General features: G+C 44.7%; 1 protein-coding gene across 3 annotated transcripts; it reads right to left on the bottom strand.

The window, feature by feature from the left end:
• Positions 1-1,327: 1,327 nt before the first annotated feature.
• MSL1 (MSL complex subunit 1) lies at positions 1,328-13,453 on the bottom strand. Of its 3 annotated transcripts, XM_061143953.1 has the most exons (10): positions 12,989-13,122; positions 12,369-12,464; positions 9,637-9,860; positions 8,226-8,608; positions 6,267-6,314; positions 5,750-5,814; positions 5,037-5,104; positions 4,509-4,633; positions 4,270-4,342; positions 1,328-3,873 (listed from the first exon to the last, which is right to left on the bottom strand). In XM_061143953.1, the coding sequence occupies exons 3-10, from the start codon at positions 9,837-9,839 to the stop codon at positions 3,783-3,785; spliced, it is 1,056 nt and encodes a 351-aa protein (XP_060999936.1). In that variant the 5' UTR covers positions 9,840-9,860; positions 12,369-12,464; positions 12,989-13,122; the 3' UTR covers positions 1,328-3,782. The 3 variants fall into 3 exon arrangements, with proteins under 3 accessions (XP_060999936.1, XP_060999934.1, XP_060999935.1); XM_061143951.1 differs by having other exon boundaries at positions 12,369-13,452; XM_061143952.1 differs by lacking the exon at positions 6,267-6,314 and having other exon boundaries at positions 12,369-13,453.
• Positions 13,454-13,993: the final 540 nt, after the last annotated feature.

The following is a 13,993-nucleotide window of genomic DNA, read 5'->3' as shown; positions in this document are numbered from 1 at the left end:
ATCTTCCCAACCCAGGAATCGAACCTAGGTCTCCCACATTGCAGGCGGATTCTTTACCGCCTGAGCCAGATCTTACTAAAATATTAGAACCGACTTAGAGATAATCATAGGAACGGGCATTGGTTTAATATCCCGAAATGATTTCCTTGCCAAATGTGTAGATGATGGAATGCTGTGATTTTCAGCAATGAAAAAAATCGGTGTATTTTCTCTGTACCATAATAAAAAACATACAAGAAGCGTAAGCTAACTGTTCACCTAAAGGAGTACACAATAATATACACCCGAGGAAGGTCACTATCATAGCACAGGATTCTGTCCCGTGTAATGCTTTTACAAATAATATGGTCAAGGCTACTGATGCTTATCAAATTTATAGACATTATGAAACTAGACGGTATTATGAATGCCTTCAGAGATAGTCAGGATCCAAACAGAGCTCAACTGGTTAAACAAGTGGTCAAATGTGACAGCTTGTAAATACAGGTCCAAAAACCAACTGCTTGGGCTCAAAATGAAGGATATATGATTTTAAAAGTGTTTAAAAAAAAAAACAAACCTAGAGGATCCGTCACAAAGTAAATTGATATAGTAAGACTGCCAAATTTAGTGTCTAAATAAGTAAAGTGATAGTCTGCCACTTTGCCTTTCAGTTGTTTGGTCTGCATTCAATTTTTAAATGGCCATGAGCAAATTGTTCACTCATTCAGAGAACTGAAACATTCAAGATTCTTTTGAGGAACAATTGTTAAGAGCTCTGAATGTGAACCAAGAAGATTGGGACTGCCACAGCAAGGTATCTGAGGGACTATGAGGAAAGGAGGAATTGATTTTTTTTTTTTTTGGTCACCTTGGAAAGCAAAGCAAGAACCAGTGGGCTCAAGTTACAAGAAGTTAGATTTTGTCAACGAGGAAGAATTCTCTAACATTTAGGAAAAACTGGACAGGAGAAAACGAAAGTGTCGGAGAAGCTGGATTTCATTTGTCTGGAATGTTGTCAGAGGGAAATCATGTACTTGGGTCAGACATGACCTATAAGGTCCTTCCAACTGAGGTTTTATTAATTTAGACACCAGGCAGCAGGCATCCTATCATCTCTTATTTTTTTTTAATTGCCCGTTATCTGTAAGGAAGAACCCAGGACAGATAGAGATGGAACATACATTGTGTTCATACACAAATGGAAGTTAGTATCTCATATAAAAGGGAAAATGGTGTTTTTCTATTTTGTGAAAGTGGATTTCTTTTTCTAGTCCTTTAAAATATCCAAGCAAAATTGTTTAATGCTTCCCAATAAATGTAATAAATTGAAGCAGAAGTTCAAAAATTAACAGCCACAATAGTTTATTTACAATTGAACTCTTTATAAGATATTTACAAGACAACCAATTTTACACATCAGAAATGGTATCAAAAGTATGAATTACAACACAGACAACAATATGAAATGGGCATAAAACAAAGCTGAAGTGGACAGACAAGCAATTTCTCTTTTTAATTTATTAACACTAGCTTAAACTTTGTTAAAGAAAGAAACAAAGAACTATGTTTTAGGAGAACGGCAGGGCCTTCACTTGAAGATTGAATTTCACAGTGTTGTATCCCATGTAGGGAAAAAATAAGACTAATTTCCCCCCACACTCTGACACACTGTCTTTTTGCTCTTGGAACTTTGCTCATCTACTCTCCAACCTCCTTCTCAACAAAACTTCAACATATCCAAATCAAAGGAGAAGTAATCTAGAAGAGGGGGCAATAAAATAACAAGATACTAAGTGGAGGGAAAACCAAGGAAATAGAATCCACATAAGTCTGGCCAAATAGCACCTCATGGATTCCTCTTAGTCTAACTTGAGTTCAGAATCTGGGAAGTCCCTTGGGTAGGAACAAACCAAGGTGAAATCTGCTAACCCATATCCAAAGGAACCCAACAAATGCTGAAAATTAAGAAACTCAGAGGAATCAAGGAATAAAATAAAGAGACACTGACTGGTCTTTTTTCTTCTTGGGCACATTTTAAAGGAACATAACATAGGTCAGAGTAGGAAAGCCAAACAGTTTGCCATATTAAAATGATGGAGAACAAAGAATATCTGGCCTAGTTTTTCTAGAAATCTCCTTCCTGTCCTTAAGGTGTGAGATGAGAGCCCCTAGTGGAATAAGTCCTATTTCTCTCTACATTCTTGCTGCAAAGAAGTTCACAGCAGGTTCCCTTGTGGAGAGCCCACTCTCCTAAGCAGATGGAGTTACAAATGAAAACCCATAGCCACACACACACACACACAAAGGAGAAATAAGAGCAGCAAGATCATCCAAGAATACTACATGTGCTGCCCGAGTAATTCCTTTAAAAGTCAAACTCAGGGAGCACAGACCAACATCTCACGAAAAGCTTTAGCAGTGGGAGGCCCCTGAGGAACTTTTTTCTTCCCTTCCCACAATGGTATCCCATTCTCTCATGCTCCACTGATGGGCCGGCCACACACCCTACATACCTTGGCTTCTCCTCTAAAAGTGCTAATAATCTGGGGACATATTCTCTTCAAGGATAAAAGCCCCTACCTTCTAGGAGATTAGACCCCTACTTGTTTTCATACAATAGTCCTGAAGACTAAAGAAAGGCAATTCCTATATATTTAAGACCAGAGGTCTTGGCTCTATTTTCCTTCCAGATAGTTACAGGGATCTTACACTGAGACCAAAGTGGCCTGGAGTGCTGTCCTGAAATTTTTTAACAAAATGGGGGAGGTGAGGGTTGGGAGGGGGGAACCAAGATGGTACACATACAAATCTATTTTTACAAAATGAACTGGAGAAGCTCATTAGGTACATCTGTTTGTTTCAAGATGTAGACATTTGCCAGCCAGAGGAAGCCCATATTTCCACATACATCCCCACCCTCCCTAAATCTCTAACCCACCACCAAGAGCTCAGCTAAAAGGATAAAACCCAACTAAGGAATACTCAAGAGGTGATGTGACACAAAGACATCTGTACAGGATCTGGCATGCCATTCCTAAACACCAACTGCTTTTGTTTAGAGCCATAACTGGCCCCAAACTAACCATCTTCAGTCTCTCTTCAGAAGATTATATTCTTGAGGGGTGGGGAAAGAAATTCAGTTGCCCATTAACTTAAGAAAATAATCACAGCCAAACATCCCTTCCCACATGGCTGTATCACAGAACAGTTTTAAGAAAACAACTGTGTTTTTAGATATTTATCAACCAACTCTCCATTATCTTTTCTACCCTGTGAAGATGACTTGCTTCATCACGTCACTTGTTATTCCTCATCTGGTCCTTAAGCTCCTGGTGAAATTTTGTTTTGTTTTAGGGTAAAAACCACTATACTCATACTATAAGGAAGGGTATACGGGGCGAGAAGAGTGCCATGCAGGCACAACTCTAAAGGCAGGGGTTGCTTCATCTTCCACAAGTCTAATGAAGAGAGCCCTTTTACCCCTTTTACATAGGCAAATGTAAAGAAGCAGACCCCTGAAGCTTCCAAGCCTGCCATCCTATGGATTTAAGTTGAGAACTCATTTCCCCAAAAAGGGAAAAGAAATCCCAATTACCCTCCACAATTCACAAGTAGCCCAATGAAGGAGTTTTTGTGAAATCAGAGTGATGAAAACAAAACCAAGATCAGGGGAGTATGGAAGGGCATTTTCAGCAAATGGTAACATACATAAGGACATAGGTCACACATACAGGTCTCTGCCACTCTCTGGGAATGGCATGCTACAACTATCTGAAGACAGAAGGTTCTTGCCAGCATAGCTATTTCCTACACGTCCGATGAGGTGTTTGCTTCTTCTGGATCTCCAACCTGCATCGGCTACGCTCATCCAACCAGGGCAGCTCAAAATTCCTGGCAAAAAAAGAACAAGGAAATCAACCTGCAAGACTAGAAGAAATTCAGTATGGACATGAGACTAAGTCAAAGAGAGACAGTATACCCTTCACTACTCATAGCCCTGACTCCCAAGTCCCAAGTTTGGAGTGTCTTTCTTGCCTCAAAGTCAGAGCAACGGTGTGCTATTAAAGTGACTGAAAATCTATTTCTAAATCAAAAAGCAATCCTCCTAATTCCTGGCTTGGGAATCTTATCATTGTAAAAGCTAGTGGCCCAGGTAGCCTCACTTCTGTCAAAGAGCCATGGCCATCCCTAAGCCAACTATTCCACCTTATATTGAAGCTTTCATGAAGTCTGAAAGGGAAGTGAAGTTCACACCACCTGAGAAGAGGGGAAAAACTTTATACTTACTGTGGAGTTAGTTTTGGTAATGGTCGTCCGAATGCTACAACAGGCAAGAAGGGGGTAATCATCAAACTTTCAACTATGGAAGAAAGCCAGATGGGATCTTGTTAGTGACATAGATGGAAAATATCTAGCAACTATACCTCTTCCAAAATACCACATTCATTCAGAGCAAGTTGTATCCTGGAGCCTTGTACCCTTTTTCTTCTCTGAGAAACTTACTCTCTTAGATAAACAAAACTTACCATCATCTGGCTCAGGGAAAAATGAGGTAACCTCGGGCTCAGATTCCTGAATTCCTTTCTTTTTATACATTCTGAGCTGCAGTCGCTGTAAAATTCTTTGTTCCCTGATCCTCTGAATATCCCATCTGGGAAAAACAAACCAGACAAAGAAAACAAACAAACCCAATATTACTGCAAACCTGCTCTATAAAGGCAACTCGTATAATCCAGATGCTAGGGAGATCCTGGCTGAGACTTCTAGATGAGGGGATGGGGGGCGGGGAAGTAGGGAGTAAAGAGAACTGTCTGCTTGATTAAGGAAGAGCTGTTTAGGTCTAGCAGTCTGGATCATGTGTTAGTGTTCCCCACAAGAAAAAAGAGGCCAAACATCTTTAACTATAATAGTAACCACTTCAAAACTGTGATACTCAATTAGGAAAGTCAGTAATTTAAAAGTATTAAGAGCTACTGGGCTCCCCTCAGCATGGATGAGAGACATCACAGTCCTATAGGCTCAACTGTTCCCACAGTGAACATCTCTAGCCTCACCTTTTCCTTCTCTTCTCATCCAGCTCCAGTTTTGCATGCCTCTTCGAAAACACACTGTCATCCAGGTTCTGTGTAAAGAATAGCAGCTGATAAGCTATTTATCACCGTGTGCCATGTATACTCATTTCCAGCTTCCAGGAATAAAAATTCTTTCACCTTTAGGTCCCACCTAAGTCTGTGAGTTCTATGGGTATCATGGGAAACTCCTGGTAACAAAAATCAACAAAACACATACTCCTATCCCCACTCCTACCCTTGTAGAATCTCCATATTTCAAAACCATTTCTGTAACTTTCCAAAGTGAAAGTCACATAAAATTGAAACAACCTTTCAGACTGCCACAAACCCTCCCTACCACTATACTTTTACAAGGGTATGAGTTTAAAGAAAGTATCAAATTTTCAAAAGGCAACTGAGCTTGGAATATGTAATTCTGTTTCTGAGTGGTACATGCCTAACTTTTCTACTTAGCATGAAACCTAGCTCTGTTTTGAATATTCACTAGCTACTTATTTTTTAATAAATCACTTAGCCATTTTAAATCTCAGTTTTTTCATCTATACAACAAAGGAGTTGGACTTGATAATCTCTCGAGTTACCTTCTGGCTTCAGAATTCTATTTAACCCATCCACACAGTTATGACATATTCAAGTTATACCCCCATTTCTATCTCTCTCTCACTCCCTTCTACTGACAGGTCTTGGGTACCTACCTCCAAAAGGTCTGAAGGATTTGGGTCCCTTAGAGGCTCTACTGAGTGGTCCCTCCAAGAAGGAACTGAAAAGAAAAAAAAAAAGAAAAAGAAAGGGAGGAGGGGTGGAACCACCCTTAAATCCAAGGTCACACAACTTACTATTCACTAGGACAAGAAGCCTCTCCCCAGATAAGACAAAGTTACCAAGTGATAGGAATCCATTCTATGGCCTCACCTGAAGCCATATTCAGTGTCCTTGCTATGGTATTGAAAGAACCTAAAATGCCATTGTAGTCTGCCAAACACAGGATCACAAAAAACCCTAAACCAATACCTGACAATTCATATAATGGATGCTATTGCAGTTCCTGAAAAACAACTGAAATTTGTAGTCATTTTGAAGTCTATAGTGTAATCACATACCAAGGAATCTCACTCTCCCCCATCCAACTGATGGGGGATACAACTCCCAACCATCCACCATCCCGCCAGCCCCCACCCCAGGCCCAGTCAATATAATTCCTATTCTACTCACCAGCCAAGACTGAAGTTTCTCCTGCAACACTTGATGGCATCAGACACCCTAAATAATGCAGGAAAGAAGAATCATCTCAGTGTAAAAAGAAAAAAAGCCCATACCCAAAATGGAGGAAAGGATCATCACTGATGTTCTCACTAGGAAGCCATTTTGTTTTTTTTTTTGAGTTGCTCTTTTGAGAATTTCTCTCTGGGGGAGGGGAAGAGGGAACAACAGACAAAAGAAAAGAAAATAAGCCCACCACTTTTTTTTTTTTTACACTGAGACGACTTCTTTTCTTCATTATTTAGGGTGGTTTCCCTGCAACAGTTGATGGCCAAGGATATCAAACCTTAAACTCAGAACATGGCAGGTGAGTAAAAGTTGACCCTATTTTTCAAATAAAAGATCAGTGTTCTCAAAACTTACACATGTAGTCTTCTTAAACAGCTCCCTCCTCCCTCCAAACAAACTACCTTGCTGGTCCAGCCTGAACAACATGCACAAAGACTTTGGCTTCCTTAGAACAAGCCATTGAGACTTCCTCTTGAAATAGGGGCGTCCAGAATAAGGATTCACACATTTATTCACAACTCAGGCTCCTCAAAGGACTGGGATCCCCCCAATCAGACTCTTTCTGTACTGCTAGACCCACAATATCAGAGGTGTTTGGAATTTTCTGTACTACGGCAGAAAGGGTTTTCAAAAACAGCCAGTCACACAGAACAGCTCCGGACCAAGCCATTTCTCAATCCCGGATGGGAAATTGCTTCACGGTTTCTCTTGTTACACAGCATTGCCATGGCAGCAAGAAGGTTAACCATTAAGGATGAACCTGTTCAACTGACTGAACCAACAAAAAACCCGAACCTAGATCAGGGTCCTGGTCTATCTATGTACTCAAATGTAAGGCCTAATGAATTTTAGATAATAAAGAAGAGTAATCTATCTTCCCCACTTAATTTTGTCACCAGAACAGCCAAACAAAAGCCTGGAGAATGCTCTTGTCTTATTGGAATGGATTCCCATACCCAGCCCTACGAGGGCAAGACACATCAGTAGAAACTCAGGACCGTGACTCTATCCAAGAAGGCTTCCCCACCATCACCCCGGAGCACCCACAGTGACTGTCATAGACTAACATTACACGATCGAAGGCACATTCCAGTTACTGGTTGATGTAGGAGATAGGGGAGCATCTCTGTACGGAAGCCATGAAGAACAAAAAGGGAATGAAGACCAAGGTCCCATACCCCACACCCATCCCAAGCAGCTCAGATATCCCAAGATAGTCCTTATTGTTTGAAAAATAGTTTGTAGACCATTTTATTTAAATATATGAACAACCAATGGGCTACTGCAATCCAAGTAAACTCTTCACATTTAGAACCTTTGTGAAGTATAGTGAGATATAGTAAGACTGTTGGTCTTTGGCAGATTCCTCCTGCCCCCCAGACCGGGACACAGAGATACAGATAAATGTTTATATAGGTAAAGAGCGGAGGCCCAGGTGAAATTCCCCACCCCAAGCTGGCTCCCCAACCCAAAAATTACCATTGGCCCCTGAGAACACCCAAAGACCACCCTCCCAGGTTTCACACAGTATCAATTGCAGGAACAGTCGTGCATGGCAAAGTATAAGTTCTATGCATTTCACAGCACAGAAAACCCTTCTTTCAGAGGGCATGCAAGTTGCCGGAGATTACACCCCCAAGTCTGGTGCTCTTGTGATGAGCAACTTACTGGCAAACACATCTCCCAGTGTTGTAAGCAGGCAAATACATTGAGCACATTTTGCTGTAATTCCATCTATTTGCAATGCCTGCACAGTGTCTGTCTCTGGCTGTTAACTTACTCATTCTTGACAGAACTCTGCTTTATTGATTGCACTTTTTTAAAAATGCCAAAGGCATTTTCACACTTGTTAGCTTGACCGCCACCACTAGGGTATAAGAGCAAGTGTTCTCTATGCCTTACTTGCTACAGTCTCCTCCTTCTTTGGAGAGGATTCCCGTAATGGTAACGGTGATGGGGGAGGCTGGTGCCAACGACACAAATACATTTCTGTGGTGGAAAGGTACGGCAAATCTTCTATCTCACTTGAGAAGGCTTTCTCCTTGGGATGGGTGCTGGGTCCCTTCTGGGGAGTTGAGAGTCTTGGCGGGGTGTCCACTGAAGACCGGGGTTTTTCTGGAGTTTCTTGGCTCCTCAATTCACGTTTACAAACAGTTTCAGATAAGGAACCACAGGGTTCCTCTTTAACAGGAGAGTGCTTAGGAGTTTTTGTTTTGACTTTTGAAAATTCAGGAGCCAGCTTTTTAACAGGAATCTTTCTTTCTGTACTTCCAAATGGGGATTTCCTATTAGATAGGGAAGAAAACATTATAGAATTTTATTGACCCTTGAATAAAATCTGATTTGATTACATTTTCAGGCAAGAGAACTAGCTTGCTCCAAAATGACCAGTATTCAAGTATCTAAATACTTGGCTGTTATGAGCAGGAACAGCCTCATGCTTAACAATATGTATAATAAGCCCTTAGTAAACGTTTGTTGAACAAGTGAGTTTCCATGCTTAAGAACCTCTACTACTATTCTACTGATTATTAAATCTAAAAAGGTTCCTATTTTATTCAAGATCCTTTCACTAACATCAGATGCCTCTACTCTGTGGTCTATTTCATTCCTGCCAACCAGACGCCAGTCTTATCCCACCCGCCTATTCCTATACCGTGTTAATTACAATCATTTTTTCTTGCTATCTTCTGATTTTCTTTCTCCCACCAGTCTACACACACACTTCTAGAATGTCATCTCCTTTCCTTTTTACCAAACTAAGTTCTATACTTTTTCAAGATCCATTTCCTCCTTAAACTTTCACTATCCTTAATGCACAATAATTAATCTCTGAATAGTCTGTATCACTGTTGTCCATCTGCATATTTTATTGCAGTTTAATTCTGAGTTTTCAAAATTTATGCTATCCTTATAGCTAGACTAATCTTTTTGAGTCCAAGGGCAGTTAGAGCTTACTTTTTTTTTTTTTAGAGCTTACATTTTTAACATCTACCAGTGCCTAAGGCAATGAAGGAATTTAACACTTCCTAACTTGAAGTGAAGGGCTATAGTTTTAAGAAATTCAGCTGTCACATTTGCTGCCCATTCTCTTTATGATGTATACTGCATTCTGTAATTACTACTGTGACCAAAATGTTCCTAACAGACTTTTATAGCCCACACAAGGATGTTTCAGTTTCTCAGTACAGAAGACCTCGTGATTCAAGATACAATTGTATTAAAACTAATTCATAAGTCCTCATCCCTTACTCTCAGTCACTGCAAACAAGTGATCTCAAGTCCAGACAGTGTAACAAAGTTATCAGCACACCTTTTGTGTCCCTTTCCACTCCGCCCACAGGAGAAAGGCTTGGGAGGCAGAGTCTGGGTTGTCTCAGAAAGCTCCGGTTGGCACTCCAGTTTAATTTTCTCCGATAGCTCCGTTTCCTCTCTTTCTTCAGTTTCATAGCCCTGAAACAGCTTGTGCCTTTCTTTCTCGTTATCCTTCTTTACCAGCTGCATCCGCCTTTCCATACGTTCAATCCGAGCAAGGAGCTAAAAAAGACAGTGGCAAAATGCAGACTTAAAAAACAGAAAAATTAAACACAGGTACTTATCCCCATTCTGGAATCAGTCTGGTCTTCTGTCTCTTTCCATGAACCACAGCAATTCAACTTATTTTTAACAGGCAGACATAATCTGAATAGATTTTCTTAATCACAATAGAGAAGACAAGGTGCACTGGTTAATTTTAGGAGCTAACGTAGTTGGGGAGGGACATGGGGGAATTTGTAGTTCATTCTTCTGGAAAAAAAAAAAAAAAAAGATCCTCTTCACTGGGAGAGGCCACAACATGCCTTTTAAATGGCACGGTCTCTGCTACTGCTAACATGTGGCTCCAAGTCAGTTTGGGAGTTTCCAGAATTAACCTTAATATTCTTTGAGGAAGCCCTGAAGTTCTCCAAACACCATCATCTCTACTTCCACTCAAAAATGCTACACACGAGGGCAAAGTCCAGACAGTACATTGAGACAGAATTAAAAGCTCACACAATCACAGTGCCACTAGGAATTGCAATGTTATTTGAAAGGGGGTACGGTGGGGTGGGGAGATGCCACCTAAACTGTGAACACTCAATTTGGAAGACTTATAAAAAGAACCAGTACCCATAAGTCCCATCAATCATCAAATATGCATACTGCTTTGCATTTGAGATAACAGAAAAACTTATACCTATTTAAATATTGAAAAGTCTTTTGATTCTAATAATTAAAGGGAGGACCACATGATCAAACACAAAATGGAAGTCTATTATCATTGAAAATTTCACATTAAAATATTCTGAGAAAAGATGCCAACTGTGTTACTTATACTCTATAACAAGAAGTTTATTTGGGTTAGACAGTGATATTAATGTTGACTTCATTACATCCACTTAGCTGCACAGATTTCATGAGAGGCCAAATAACAACTGGAATAAGAGAAACAAGCTTAAGCAACACTAAGACTGCAATACACAACAGAGGCAGTGAATGCCAAGTTCAGACTGACACTCTATCCTTAACTCACCCCACTTTTCCTGCCTAGGAAAATCTGCAAAAGGGCTATTACCTCAGGAACTGAGCAGAAACCACAATCAGCAGAGAGCCCCCTGTCAGCCACACTCTCATTTCATCTCCTTCTGTTTTGATTCAGAGCCTTAACATTACTTAAACACATTTGTTTGTGGATGACACTTCCTTGATTTCTTCTCCTTCACTGGTCGTCCTCTTTCCGACCCCCCCCCCCAAGTCAGGACATGATGTGTTGTAATTACAGTACCATCACACCCCTAGACTGCAGTACAGTAGCTGAGCAGTGCCACCTCCATATTGAGTAACTTCCACAAATCAACACCACGAAATATTTTAATGAGACCGGCCCCAGCTCCCATTCCACCTTGCAGGATGCATTCTCTAATAAAACAGTTGCTGCCTGAAGAGATTCATTTGGAAAGCAAACAAAATGAAAAGCCCTCTGCTCCCTTGCTCAGCCCTTGGCGCACACAACGCCAGAGAGAGAGAGGGAGGGAGAGAGAGGAGAGAGAGACAGAGACTGCTGCAGCCTGAACACAACAATTGTAGAAACCATGTTTATTTTTAGGCAGCTGTAAGGTATGCTAGCACTATAATATCCCACCACCACAGCTTTCCTGATATCTGGAGTATGTTTTAACACATCAGGTGCCCTTAACTACTGCTTCAAGGGTAATAAAATAAAATAAAACAAGCCTATATAGTCATGCTCCTCAGAAGTACAAAGAAATAATAAATGACTTCCCTACACCTTAAGATTCTAATATAGGGGAAAAAATTTTGGTCTACTTAATACATTTAATAAGCTTAATTTCCCCTGATGCCTTAAAAGCCTTCCAGTTTCTAAACACTATGCTTATCATACAAGGGAGCTGGTCAGTAGGTCATGTTTTATAACTCAGATTCCTATTAAAACAAAAAAACTGTCTGAAATCAAAGGTGATGCTTCTCCTAATATCATTTTTAAAAGCTAAAACAGGATTCCACTGTGAGTCACCTCAACCCTTCTGCCAATGAAAAGGCCTACTACTCTATCTAGATAAAGATGCTACAGCAGTGCTTAGAGCAACAGCTGCTATGGCCCTCTCCTCCAGAATGCATTTCTAACGCAAAGCTCTTTAATTTAACCCCTTCCATAAAGCAACCACATATGCATCCCACCTTTTCATTTTCCAACCCCTCACAAATCAGGTCTTTTCCCACTCAACGTCTTTCCCACAAGTCTGGGGCTGTCATTTTAAATTAACCCTTTGGCACCTGAAACCTCCCCTCCCCCTCCCCTTGGGAGGTTGCCCTTTAACCCTTCCCTCTAACCCAACGTGTCTGTGAGCCTGGCTCCCAAGGACCCAGCAACTGAGAAGACTCCTGTGCTGGTGGCCGACCTCCTTACCCCTAACTCAGGGATACCTTAACCTCCTACAGCCCCCTTCCCCCGAGCATGCGCATAACTCGCTCCTCGTCCCGAACGCAGATTAACCCTTCCCGTACCGTGTCTCTCTCTGACTTCAGCTCCTCGATCTCCTTTTCCTTGGCCTGCAGCTGCTGCTGCTGCTGTTCGATGAGGTCCAATTGCAGCAGAAGGATCTGTTTGAGGCAGGCGGCCTGACTGGAAGCTCCAGAGCCGCCGCCACCCCCGAGAGGGCTCTTCCTCATACTCTTCCATCGGCCCTCGCTGGCCGCCAGGGTCCCGGCGGCGGCGGTGGGCGCGAGGGGTGGCGGCCCGGGCAGAGGTAGTGGTGGGGGTCCCGCCGGGTCCGAGGCGGTGGCAGCTGGGGGAGCCGCCCCACCCTTGTCCCCAGCCCAGGGCGTAGGCTCTTTGGCCGCCGCCACGAGAGAGCCCGTCTGAATGGGCAGCACCGCCTGATACTTGGGTCGGGGACTGCAGCCGGCTCCCGCTGCCGCTGGCTCCCCCCCAATGCCAGCTTGTTTGGTGGCCGGGGGTGGACAGGGCAAGGGCACCGAGCCGCCCCAGCTCTCTTCCTGCTGCCCGGGGGCCGCCCCGGCCGGGAGTAACAAGCCCCGGCCCTTGCCGCCGCAGCCGGCCGGTGAGGGCGCGGGGCTCCCGCCCTGGGAGGAGGCCAGTGGGGGCCCCGGCTCCTTGAGCTTACGGTGCCGGGGGAGGAAGTGGGCTTCGGCCGCCCCAGGTTCGTCCTCGGGCCCGCCCAGCGCCGCAGCCCGCTCGTAGTCCAGTCGCTGCTCAGGGTTGCCGCCGGCAGGGGCCGCGGCCGCCTTGAACACTGCGGATCTCATGGTCATAGTGGTCCGGAGCAGCGTCGGGGACCGAGACGAAGGAGGGGGTGGGGAAGGGGTGAGGTGCGGGGGGTCGAGGACGGAGGAGGGGGAGGGGAGTTTGGCGGGCTCGCCTCAGCAGCGCGGCAGCAGGCCTCGGCTAGCGCGGCTCCTCCGGGGCCCGGGCGCCATCCCGCCGGCGTGCGGAGAAGTGGAGGCCGCGGCTGAGGCCCGCCGCCGGCCCATGGGGGCCTCGCCGCCGCCTCTGCTGCCGCCGCCGCCGCCTTCGCCTCAGAGGCAGAAGCTCGCACCCAGCCGCCCCCGAGCTCATCCCCGGAGCTCGCTTCGGCCCCCCCTGGCCCGGCCGGGCCCGCCTCGTCTCCCCACCCCACACCCCCCCTTCCCCGCCCCGGCCCCCCGCCCCGGAGCTCGCCTCAGCCGCCCCGAGCCTCCATTTTCCCCCCCCTCCTCCTCAGGAGGGGGTGGGAGGGATGGGTCCTCCCAAAGTCCTCCTACTACGGGAGAGAGTCTGTCGCCTCACCCGGGGGTCTCCGGACTCGGGGTCCCCCTCCCCCACAGTCACCCCCGACGCTTCAGCGTTTCCCTTTAAAAAAACGGAGCCGCTCGGAGCCGCCACAGCCGCAGCCGCCGCCGCCGACCGGAGGGCGCATGCGCCGGGAGAGAAGCGGGCGGGAGTGAACCGGGAGCCGAGAGGAGGGAGGCGGGCCGCGCTATTGTGAAAGGGGCCGCTGTCGCCTGGAGGAGGGCGGGCAGGGGGGCCGCGGGGCCCCCCGGCGCGGGGGGCCGGCGAGGGGAGGCCGGGGATAAGGGGCGAGGACCGAGGAACCCGCGGAGCGGCGGGGTGAAGGTGGGCTGCCGGAGGA

Source organism: Dama dama, chromosome 5, assembly GCF_033118175.1.
Source record: "Dama dama isolate Ldn47 chromosome 5, ASM3311817v1, whole genome shotgun sequence".
Lineage (NCBI taxonomy): Eukaryota > Metazoa > Chordata > Mammalia > Artiodactyla > Cervidae > Dama > Dama dama.
The sequence above is the reverse complement of the archived record's forward strand: the minus strand, read 5'-3'. Positions and strand labels throughout refer to the sequence as shown.

What these genes read in the sequence shown, in the direction of transcription:
- MSL1 (XM_061143951.1), bottom strand. Translation starts at nt 13,136, where the DNA reads ATGACCATGAGATCCGCAGTGTTCAAGGCGGCCGCGGCCCCTGCCGGC. An exon ending in AGTGGAAAGGGACACAAAAG is followed by an intron (nt 8,609 to 9,636) that starts GTGTGCTGATAA and finishes CCTATCTAATAG; the next exon opens with GAAATCCCCATTTGGAAGTA. An exon ending in TTACCAAAACTAACTCCACA is followed by an intron (nt 3,874 to 4,269) that starts GTAAGTATAAAG and finishes TTTTTTTGCCAG; the next exon opens with GAATTTTGAGCTGCCCTGGT.